This window comes from Gigantopelta aegis, chromosome 11 (genome assembly GCF_016097555.1).
Source record: "Gigantopelta aegis isolate Gae_Host chromosome 11, Gae_host_genome, whole genome shotgun sequence".
Classification (NCBI taxonomy): domain Eukaryota; kingdom Metazoa; phylum Mollusca; class Gastropoda; order Neomphalida; family Peltospiridae; genus Gigantopelta; species Gigantopelta aegis.
Genome location: NC_054709.1, coordinates 18815684 through 18827951, shown reverse-complemented (window position 1 = coordinate 18827951; position 12268 = coordinate 18815684). Strand labels below are relative to the sequence as shown.

The 12268-nt window shown below is 34.5% G+C and overlaps 1 protein-coding gene across 1 annotated transcript in view; it reads left to right on the top strand.

Annotated features, from left to right (window-relative positions):
- The first annotated feature begins 2162 nt into the window (after positions 1-2162).
- Positions 2163-12268, top strand: part of LOC121385574 (delta-like protein C) — an 18657-nt gene continuing 8551 nt past the window's right edge. The window contains exons 1-2 of the mRNA XM_041516308.1: positions 2163-2436; positions 11873-11935. Coding sequence (XP_041372242.1) covers positions 11881-11935 — 55 coding nt within the window. The 5' untranslated portion in view covers positions 2163-2436; positions 11873-11880. The remainder of the gene's footprint in view (positions 2437-11872; positions 11936-12268) is intronic.

The window sequence follows — 12268 nt, the reverse complement described above, 5'->3', positions numbered from 1 at the left end:
GGGGGTTTTGTTTCGTTTTTGTTTTTGGTTTGGTTTTGGGGGAGGGGGTGTTATTTTGAATTTGTTTTGCTCAGTGAAAGTTAGACCTAAATATTTGTATTATTTAACATTTTCGAGAAGCTTATTTCTGAGGGAAAACGTTTTCTTCTAGTCATTTGCATTCTCAATATTATTTTCGCTTTTTCACAATTTATTTTAAGTTTCCATTTATTGCAATATTCCAGTATAAAAGTATTTAGGGTGTTTTTGCAAGTCGTTGGCGTTAGTTGCTATATTAGCGCAACTTGTCCCCGGCATACAGCACTTGTGGTCATCTATAGCAGTGGCTACTCCTAAACAATTAAAATTTAATAGGTGGTTTTCTAGGTCATTCAATTAAAGTGCAAATAAGACAAGTGACAAATTTCACCTTGACGGATTCCGGTATTGCAGTGAAATAATTGTAAGCATTCGTTATTTACACTGACCCAGTATTTTAAGCCATGATACATTTTTGGGGTAATTAAAAAACGGCGCAGAGAAATTTCGATTAAAGGGACATACCCTAGTTTCAACCCGTGAAAATTAATACTAACTTTAATTAATCTACAAACCTGTAATACATTTGGATAAAGTTATAATTGAGTGAAGCATGAGTCTGTGACTTTGAAATGGTGAAATACCCTCTAAAATAGACTAAAACTCGACTCCATAATTGTTGTTTCTCAGACGCACGTGCGTTTTTAAAAATATGATAAATGCATTTTGTGATATTAAAAAAACAGGATGACCAAAAACATTTTGAATGTACAGAAATTGATAATGTAAACAATAAAATCTAAGTAAAGTATGATTTAAGTTATTAAAACGGCTCTAATAGTAAAAAATATGCCTTAGTGTTTAAAAACTAGGGTATGTCCCTTTAAAGTATAAATATTAAACAGATGGTCATTTGTGGGGTAGACTTGTCGAAAGGCAGTCTTGGGCTTCAGTTAAAATGTTATTTTCTTTTAGACAGCCATTTAATCGCTTATTTAAGATCGTTGTAAATAGTTTTGAGATGCAGAACAAGAAGGTTATTGTTCAATAATTTCTTATAATGACATTGTTAACTCATCTAACGCATCCTGTTTAAATCAAATATTGTGTTCCAGACATATTTAACCAATCTAGAGGGGGAAAAAACATTGCTACCATTATTGGATTTTCGACTCTCGAATCAGTATCTTCCCACTGAAAAACGCAGATGGAAAAAATAACTTTGACAAACAGAACATGCTTTGTGAGTACAGATAACGAAATTGGTGATGAATTTTATTATATAGTATGTTGTCCGTTTTTAAAGATGAAAGAAAAAGACTTCTGCCAAAGTGTTGCCAGTCTAGATGAAATGTTTACACATTTAGAATTTTATTTCACTGTAAACAAACGGGTGTTCTCGGTGAGCTAGCAGTCTTCTGTAAACAAATTATGCATATTCGTAAGTCCCACGGCTGAAATATATGTTTTTACAATTTTATTTTATTTTTATATGCAATGCATGTCTTCAAATGCAAATATGAATCCATAGATATACATTTGTTTTGTTTTTGTTGTTGTTGTTTGTTTGTTTTCTTTTCTTTTTTCTGGGGTTTTTTTTTTTTTTTTTTGCACGTTGGAATATCTGATGTCCATCATTATTATGATGAATGTGCCATTTTGTCATTTATTTATATTTTTATATTTTTACAATATACTTCATATGCAGTTGAATTACGGCCAGAGAGTAAAGAAAGTGTAGCTGATCAGGTCAGGTCAGAGGGTTTAACGTGCACATTCAGAGCAAGCTGTTGTAGCGCACGCCTGTCCTGGGCACAGGTGCCGGCCTTGGCCGGCTCCTCCATCCAGGACAGAAAAGGTGGGGGTCGTGGAAGGAAGGACCACCTGCACTAGAAGGTGCAAGGGAGCACCAGCAGTCCGGCCGGGGTACGGTAGCAGGTGGGGTGGGTGTATGGGTGCGATGGGTTTTTGAATTTGGAAGGAGCGGTCAGAATTTAGCCAAAGAGAATGGGTGCGCGTTTTGAATGAAGGAAATTTGGCGCATTTTTGAACGGTCGATTGAAAGATAAAGTCAGGAGCTACGTATAGGTTTTGACATTAGTGAGTCGAGAGTAGCTCGATACTTAGACCTATTGATGCTGGGCTGTCTCCCAAGTAGGTTGCCCGTGGCAGAGCTTTCTGCACGTTTATATACTGACTATGTTTTCTTTGCCGCGTGGTATTTACTTCTAGAAACAAAACACGCGCCAGATACGTAGACTGACTGCCTGGGTTGAAGTCATCGGTGCGTAACGAAGTGGGAACACTACATCAAGTATTATATAAAGTAATTTAACAGTCTAAGCTGTACACATATTTTCACGTCACAAAAGGTTGTAAGCCACGGTCGACAAAACATGTGGTGAAATTGTCTCCGAGGTAAGATGGGCGATTTTTCCTTCTCTTCCATACGCAAAATGTTTCTTACCTTTCCAAGCACTTGTTTTCTGTTCATCTTCTTTTACTCTTCTGTTTTAATTTTAAGTTAAATCGCATCATATTCATTATTCCTATACGCGTGAAATAATAATTCCGTAGTAGTAATGGTAATGATAATGGTGATGATTATAATAATAATAATGATAAATGTACTATTTTCGATTTCGAAATTTATTCTTTAAATTAATTTACTCTTTCTTTCCGTCAATTTTTCTTTCTTAGTTCTTTTTTTCCTTCCTTCTCTTTATTTCTATTATTTCTAGCTTCTAGCTTCTTTGTTAACTATAAACTTTTATTTTTTATGTAGCTATGTTCATTATTACTGTTAGATTTATATGTGGTATATACAGGTTATTACCAGAGTGGGTTGGGGTTTTTTTTACATCGTCAATATCATATATTACGAATACAAATTGTATTATGCGAGCCTCTAGCAAGCATAATACATTATTTGTATTCATAATATATTGATTGAAACATACTTTATTGCATATAAGGTACAAATGGATTGGGCACAAGTTATCTAACTTACGAGGCCGTCTCCTAATAGCATACAATAATGACAATATGACAATAACGGCGACTACAACTATTACAAGAATATACAAACAAAACATTAATATTCAAAGAGAAGTATATACATGCGAGAAAAACAAAACACAGAAAAAATACAAAATAATAAATAAATGAATAAATGAATAAATGAATGAATGAAAAAAGGAAAAAGGAAAGCAAACGAAGGTGATTCATTTTCCAATCAGACAACCCAATTTATAAAATATTCTTAACAGACTTAGAATTAATTAGACATTATTATTATTATTATTATTATTATCATTATTGTATTAATATTATTATTATTATTATTATTATTCAAAACGCTATGTTTGTTTAATATATTTATGTACAATATAAAATATTTGTTTGTTAACATTACCATTTACATAAGTACTGCCATACAATACTAATTGCAGATTAACCAGTGCAAACGTTTTCAAAGAATCTAAAAGAAGTTGTCTCTGTATGGTAAAAAGATTACATTCAAAGAAATAATGATAGCAGTTTTCAGAGTGGTATGCACAAATACAAGAGGGATCTGGTATAAGTCCACAACGATGTAAGTCGGCATTTAAAGTACTGCAACCATGTCTTAATCTTGTGTGGGAGATAGTTTCCTTTCAATTGCCAAATGAATATATTGAAATTACCTTGCAGCTCTGGTGTGCTACTGCTTTTTTTGAAATTGGAAATTCCTTCACTGTTTCGAATTTCTAATGGCAAGGCATTCCACAGTTCTATTGTTGAATGTAAAAATTACATTTTAAATAAATTAGTTCTTGCGAAAAGAACTGATATGTCATTTTGATTCCTTAATCTATAATGAACGCACTCTTCAACCCTGGGTGGTATACAATTTACTAAGAAGTCAGGAGCCATGCCATTAAGTATTTTATACATAGTACATAATTCTTTTGTCTTTCGGTGTTCTAAAAGTGTGGCTAGTCCTGTTTCTGAGTATAGCGCGTATCTTGATGCGAACAGTGGTAGAATCGTTATTATTCTTGCTGCTTCAAGTTGTACTTTTTCTAACTACCTCATCCAGTGCAGAACATCCATCCCAAACTTCAGACGCATATTCTAGTACTGGACGTATAAACGTTACACATATTTGCATTAGTATTTGTCGATTTAGAGTATACTTGTATTTTCTCAATGTAGAAATCATAGACGAAGCTGATTTACATATATTATGAATATAGTTTTTCCATTTTGCATTATTTGTGAATGTTAAACCTAGATATTTATGTGTCTCAGTTATATTAATGTCCGTAATACCAAGATGTAGGTTAATAGCACGCGGTGGATTGTTATTTTTTGAAAATAATATTACGTGTGCTTTTTCTGGGTTAAACGTCACCAACCATTAATTAGACCAATTATAGAGATTGTCAAAGTTTTCGTTAAGATTAGATTCTATAGCATGAAGGTCATTGGATGATTCCGTTAAACTAGTATCATCAGCGAACAATCTAGTAACACAGTTTAACTCATCAGCTATATCATTTATATAAACTAGAAACAGGAATGGACCGAGTACAGACCCTTGGGGTATACCAGCCGTTAAAGTACCAAAGTTGGATAGGGACCCATTTACTAGAACCCTTTGCGATCTGTTTGATATGTAATTGTTTATACAACTACGTAAACGTCCTGTAATACTGTAACGCTCTAGTTTGTAAATTAAACCTTTGTCAAAAGCTTTAGACATATCACAGAACACTGCACAAAATGTTCCTTGTTATCGAGAGATTCACATATTTTTTTATATAGTTCAATTAATTGATATAAAGCGCTATGCTTAGGACGGTAAGCACACTGAAACTCGTAAAAGAGATTGTTAGATATGACAAAAATATAAAGATGTTTAAAAATGATTCTTTCAAATATTTTTCCAACACAACTGATCAATGATATGGGTCTGTAGTTTGTGGGACAACTTCTGTCTCCTCTTTTAAATAGTGGTTTTACATTAGCTATTTTCCAGTTCGTAGGAAATGTCGATAAATTAAATGATTTATTGAATAACAACTGTAGTGGTAATCCTATAGAATTTACTACTTGTTTTAAAAGTTTATGGCTAATGTCACATGCTTTATTTTAAGGTAGATATTTAATTATATCGATAATTTCTTGAATAGTTATACATGTATGTAAAAATTCTAGTTGGTTTATGCATCGTTTCTCAAAAAAGGAAGTGCTTTGTTTGTATCGTCTGCAGTTGAAATTGATATAAAATACTTATTTAACGTTTCCGCTTTTTAGAAAGTCGAAAAATTGCATAGATAGATTATCAGTGGAGTTTTTCAAAGGTGGTATGATACTATGATGTTTTGTTAATTTTGTAAGTAGTTTCATATATTGCCAATCAGTAGTTTTGTTTTCGGAGTATAATTCTGTTAATATATGATATTGACGATGCCGTAACATACGAGGGTAACAATTTATTTATCATATAATCTTAAGCTTAATACAACGTGTTTTTGTAAACTGTACCTGCAACTTTAATTACAGTCCGTCATTACTAGATATTCAAATGACGTAAGAATATGAGACGGGTGTCTTTTTGAATTGAAATGACATCATTTTGGGTATCATTACATAAAAATAAACTAGCGCTTAACGTTTTTCTTCTGTTTGTTTTTCTTTTTCTTAACGCTGTACAACTTTCAGTGTAAGGTCGCTATTGAAATGTTTTGAATGATGACTATGAATGCATACGTCAATTATGGAGTGTCACCGTAGTACATTTGCTTAAATGTCAATAAACGTAGTGCCGTGAATTCGATTCATTTGCATCTAATTTGCAAAGTTGTCAAATTCTCAAAGTATTGATCTGAAACATATCACATACATTGATTACACTGGCTATGCTAGCTATTATATGACAAATATAGAAACGTTAGTACGATCAGAATCACACAGGATATATGGACATTGATATTCTAAATAAGAACATTGATAAAATATGTAATACCAGTACGTTAAATGTCTCTATTAGTCAGAAACGTGTTTACAGCAGATCACAGGGCCTCGTTCCACGAAACAATCTTAGAGATAAGATCAACTTATGTGAATAACTACTTTATATACTTAAGGTGATTTTAGCGCTAAGATCGTTTCGTGGAAAGGGGTCCTGGACGTGAAACAAAAATTGAGCTGAGTGATTAATTGCACCCCCTAACTTAGATTGTCGGGAGCCATTTAAAATGTTACCATACTGATAAAGTCAAATGCTAAGAAGAGCTAAAAATTGCTCTCCTTGAACTAGTCTAAGGGGAGTTATGGGGAACGAGAGCGATAGCTTCCTTTTAAGGCACTATTCTGAGTTTTCGACTAACAACATTTTGTAACAACTAGTATTACGTATTAAATATATTTCCTTATTTAGAATATCAGTGGCTGTATACTCAAGGTGTTTCTGGTCGTCTTAACAGTTCTAAGTAGCAAAAACTGGATTTGATATCGCCGATTTGATATCCCAATAATATTTTACGAAAACAAATCTTTTAGGAAATAAAATGAAGTTTGACCTAGTGCAAACAAAAGGACGATCAGAAACACGTTCAATAAACAGCCACTAATATTCAATTACAAAAAAATATATATATATTTAATTATTTGTAATTAAAGTCTTTAAAAAGTCTGCTTTGGTCGATATTATTCGCCGAAAATCCAACATAGTCCCTTGAAAGTTACAATGGCAGCAAACGCGGGTCAAGCTCTTCTAGCGCCGTTTTTCATACGCGTGGGTTTTGGTGCGGGCGAGGACATCAAAGACGTAGGTTTGTGAGAGTTAGTTTATTAACCACTAATATTTAACCCTTTGTCCTGGACTGACAGTCCACAGATAGATGACGTGTGTTTGTAGGACATCGTGCTTGAACCTCAGTTGGATATAAGGACACAACATAAGTTAAAATGAAATATTTACTCAAGTTGTTTGACTAAGAGACGTCATCTATAGTGTTTGAGAAGCGTCATTGGTTCAGACCTTTGGATATGTTAATAAAATCCCCTTTTCGCATGCAATACAAGTTAATTTAATTAAGGATTGTCTATTATTTCTTTTACGTTCATCGGGGTATAAAAAAAAATCATCCGTAAACTGTATGAATCAGCGAAGCTGTTCTCATATAAGTTTGCAGATGATTTTTTTGTTTCTGTTCATATCCAGATGAACGTAAAAGAAATAACAGACAATACTTATAATTAAAAAGTTAATTAAAATAATCATATTTCTGCTTCAACATATACATAATTACTGATCGATTAGCGTATTCAGTCCACATTTTGATTTGTGTTCGTTTGCCCCACCGCTATAAAACATGGCGTAATATATTAAGGCAATTACTTTTGAAAAAGTATGTTTGCTTTTCATGCTTACCAATGGTAGTACTACTAATAATATATGTTTTAAAAAGTATATCTTTTGGTGACATGTAAACCTTGTTTGTACACGATAGCTAGATGTGGGCCCTTGACTAATTCCACATTTTGTACGTTTCAATATGTAGAGTAGGCGATGATAAATATTGTAGCATATCCTAACATGATCTGTTTCCTGTTGATTTGGGGGGTTTCTTAAATGGAAAGAGCTGGGTCAGTTGTTAAAGATATAATAATAATAATTATATAATTTCAAACAAATGTCTACTACATACAAATTAGAAATAGTCACATGCATTCCAACGTTTGACAAACCAAAACAATTTTTTAAAAGGCGACACATCGCATTATTATTTAATTATCTATATAAACTTTAGGTGTATTGCCATTTGCCAACATAATTTAGAAGATATTATATAAAAGATATTAAATCAAACTGGTTTTATTAAGGCAGAGCTTCTAGAATTTTTATACAGTCCACTGGCCATGGGATTAGTGATTTAAAAACTTTACTAGCCACCATTAAAAATTCACTAGCCTTACTTTACTTTAAGTTAATACAATTTTACTAAATAATAGTGAAAATCAAATATGTCACAAAAATAGGGAGATGCAGCTTAAAACACTAACATTTGGCAGTTGGGGCGGGTGCAGGATTTGGATTTGGATTTGGTTGAACCTGTTTGAACCTTGATTGGATACATGCAGGTAAATAGGGTTTCAGTGTTTGGTATACAGTCAAACCTGTGTTAAACATTCACTAAGGGGGGGGGGGGGGGGCATCAAAAGAAGATTTGATTGAAAACGTATTTTACTGCATAAACAACAAAGGAATTCGGGCACACATTTGCTAACGTACTAGCAGTGGCGTAGGGGAGGGGGAGCATGGGGGCCACACTCTCCTCCCCTATGAAAAAAAAACATACATACACACATATATATATATATACATACATTGGGGCCTACATACATACATACGTAGTGTGGTTTCCCCACCCCCATGTGGATTGCCCCCCCCCCCCCTTTCCAAATACAAAATCCTGGCTACCCTAGTGCTTACTATGCCCTCTCTTAGAAAGAAAGAAATTTAAAGTTTGTTTTGATTAACGACACCACTAGAGCACATTAATGTAATAATCATCGGCTATTGGATGTCGAATATTTAGTAATTCTATCACGTAAAATGTTTGTTTTGTTTAACGACACCACTAGAGCACATTTATTTATTAATCACCGGCTATTGGATGTCAAACATTTGGTAATTTCGACATATTATAATCTTAGACACGGAAGTAGCTACATTTTTCTATTAGAAGCAAGGGATCTTTTATATACACCTTCCCACAGACAGGATAGCACATACCACGGCCTTTGAACAGTTATGGTGCACTGGTTGGAATAAGAAAAAACAACAATGAGTTGAATGGGTCCACTGCGGTGGTTCGATCCTGCGACGCAAGCACCTCAGGCGAGCACTCAACCTACTGGGCTAAATCCCGCCCCAAATAGAAGAAAGGAAGGAAGGAAGGCTTTATTTAGCGACGCGTTCGTCACATTCCAACTACGGTTATACTCCATTTACATCAAAAGGGAACCGATAAATTGGTATATATATGTATAGTGAATAACGTTAAAATTCATATACAAACACATTAATAATGTTTAAACCAATACCAACTCAAATAGGTATTTCTCAGTGTAAACAAAAAGGGTTTGGGGTTTTGTTTGTTGGTTTGGGGAGGGGGGGGGGGGTCAAATTACAATCATATTGGATAGGTTATATGTTATATTTACCACACAGTTATCAACACAACTGATGGAGCAACCAGTGTCGAGCAAGCGCAGCTCAACCTTTAGTCTCTGGCTGTTCTAACCCCCCTGTATTAAAACAAAATGGGATTTATTCGATATAATTTGATGGTAATTTCTTATGATTGTTTTTCTACATAATTTGTAATGTTTTTTTGTGTGTGTGTGTGTGGGGGGGGGGGGGGGGTATTTTTGAGATGGTATGTGTACACTTAATAATTAATCGATGATTAATGGATGTAATTCCGACAGCCTTCAGAGGAAACCCGCTACATTTTTCCTAATACAGCAAAGGATCTTTTATATGCACTTTCCCACAAACAGGAAAGCACTTCCAGAAGACAGGACATCACATACCACAGTCTTTGATACGCCACTCGTGAGGCACAAATTGGGACGAGAAAGGTCGATCGTACGATCCAAGCGCCTCGGGCGAACGCTCTACCAACTGAGCTAAATTCGGCCCCGTGTTATATGAGATGCTTTGGGATAATGCAAAGGTGGCCTCTCAAGACAGGTGACTGGTTGACAGAGGTGGCTGCTTAAGACAAGTCACTGGTTAACAGAAGTGGCCGCTTAAGTAGGTTTCACTGTACTGTAAACGTGATTTCGACCAGGAAGAAAAGTTGAACAAGAACATCGGCTTCAATAGAACAGCGGTCTCGGTTGTGCATGGTTGATTTTATTACAATCGTGTGTGTGTGTGTGTGTGTGTGTGTGTGTGTGTGTGTGTGTGTGTACAAGGCGGAAAACGTTCAGAGTTAATGTTTGTTTTATTTAACAACATCACTAGATCACAGTTTACATATACGTCTTTGAAATGGGAAATAAAAGCTTTGAATTTAATATTAAAATAGTACAAAAACAGGCCTAGATACGGATATTGATACGGATAATGAAATAGTACAAAAACAGGCCTATACGGATATTGATACGGTTAATAAAATAGTACAAAAACAGGCCTATACGGATATTGATACGGTTAATAAAATAGTACAAAAACAGGCCTATACGGATATTGATACGGTTAATAAAATAGACAGAAAACTATCTTTGAAATTCTCGTCTCTTAGTATATTAAGTATATCAGTTCTTTATAAAAAGAACAACATTAACAACAATAATGTTTGTCGTTGTTTCTTTTTCTTTTTTTTAAATAATTTAAAAACAATCACGATGAAATCCAAGATGGCTCAAAACGGACCGCTTGAGACAGTATTTCGTGATGGAAATATGAAAATGTTTACATGAGGATTAATTACACAAAAAATTAATTAGAAAAATATAAACTTTAATATTGTAAACCTTATTTCTCTGTGAAGTGAAACATGATATATCAGTGTATATTAGTATGTTTTTCAAGTAACATAACTTACTTCAATAACATCATTTGTGTACAACATTTCAAAATATACCAACCGAGTACATAAACCATAATGTTATACACATTATTTCTCTGTGAAGAGAAACATGCTATATTATATCACTGTATATTAGTATGTTTTTCAAGTAACATAACACTTACCTCAATAACATCATTTGTGTACATTTCGAAATCAATCGAGCCTTTCAGAATCGTTTACGTAGCCTCCGGCTGTTGCCCACACTATAATCAATACTTCCTTTATACTTTGTGAAACATCATAATAATGAGAGAATCCAAAATTCATTTATGGTGTTAACAGACCAAAATAAAGTTTCTTTAAAAACAAGTGCATTTGGGTTAATGTCACAGAACACTTTTGGGGCGGGACGTAGCCCGGTGGTACAGCGCTCGCTTGATGCGCGATCGGTGTGGGATCGATCCTCGTCGGTGGGCCCATTGGGCTATTTCTCGCTCTAGCCAGTGCACCAAGACTGGTATATCAAAGGCTGTGGTATGTGTTATCCTGTCTGTGGGAGTTGCGTATAGTTTACAAAAACACTTTGTATTCAGCGTGACCGACCTCGGTGGCGCCGTGGTTAGCCATCGGTCTACAGGCTGGTAGGTACTGGGTTCAGATCTCAGTCGAGGCATGGGGTTTTTAATCCAGATACCGACTCCAAACCCTGAGTGAGTGCTCCGCAAGGCTCAGTGGGTAGGTGTAAACCACTTGCACCGACCAGTGATCCATAACTGGTTCAACAAAGGCCATGGTTTGTGCTATCCTGCCTGTGCGAAGCGCAAATAATTTTTTTATTCCTATTATATGATATTGACAATATCTAAAAACACTGGTAATAACCTCAATTTCTTACACACCCGTTAATGAGAACAGCATGCGTAACCAATGCAATACGTCCAATAAAAAACAGCACGGTGGAAATCGATTACACAGTGACGTATAGTTAACCTGGAAATTATGTGTCCGTGACGCGAAATTAGCTACAAGTGCAAACGGTTGTAAATATCGTTTAGTCGATAAAGACGTTAAAATTTAAAACCTGGCTTTTGAGGATGTGTAAGAAATAGAATAATACATTCGTGTCCGTTACATACCATTTATCTCATAACTCGTTGTTTAAAAACGTATCAAATTCGCTTTCGCTCGTTAAATACATTTTACAACAACTCGTTGTGAGATAAATGGTATCTAACGGACACGAATGTATTATTCTCTATGTATATATTGTATTTCAGTATACGAGATGCCGACAACCATTTGGAGATTAGCCCTTTGTATTGTAGCATTAGCGGGAATACGTAAGTGAACATAATGCTTTTGTTTTTATTTTATTTTATTTTATTAACTTTTGATTATTTAATATTTGTAAATGTGTTTCTTTGTTGTTTGTTTTATGTGTAAAGAAATTATTTAAAGCAAACCTACAATCCATTTTGTAATAAAACTATAAAACTAAGTTTATATGTTATCTAGTATATGGCGATCATTTTCAGATACCAGACAATTTCATACTGTTCCTATGTGCGCATGAGCTGTATTTCAGTTTCATCAAGTTTACTTTCAAACCTGCTCCCAGATAATAATAAATTCCATTTTTTATCTCCATTTGTTTGTGTGTTTGTGTGTGCGCG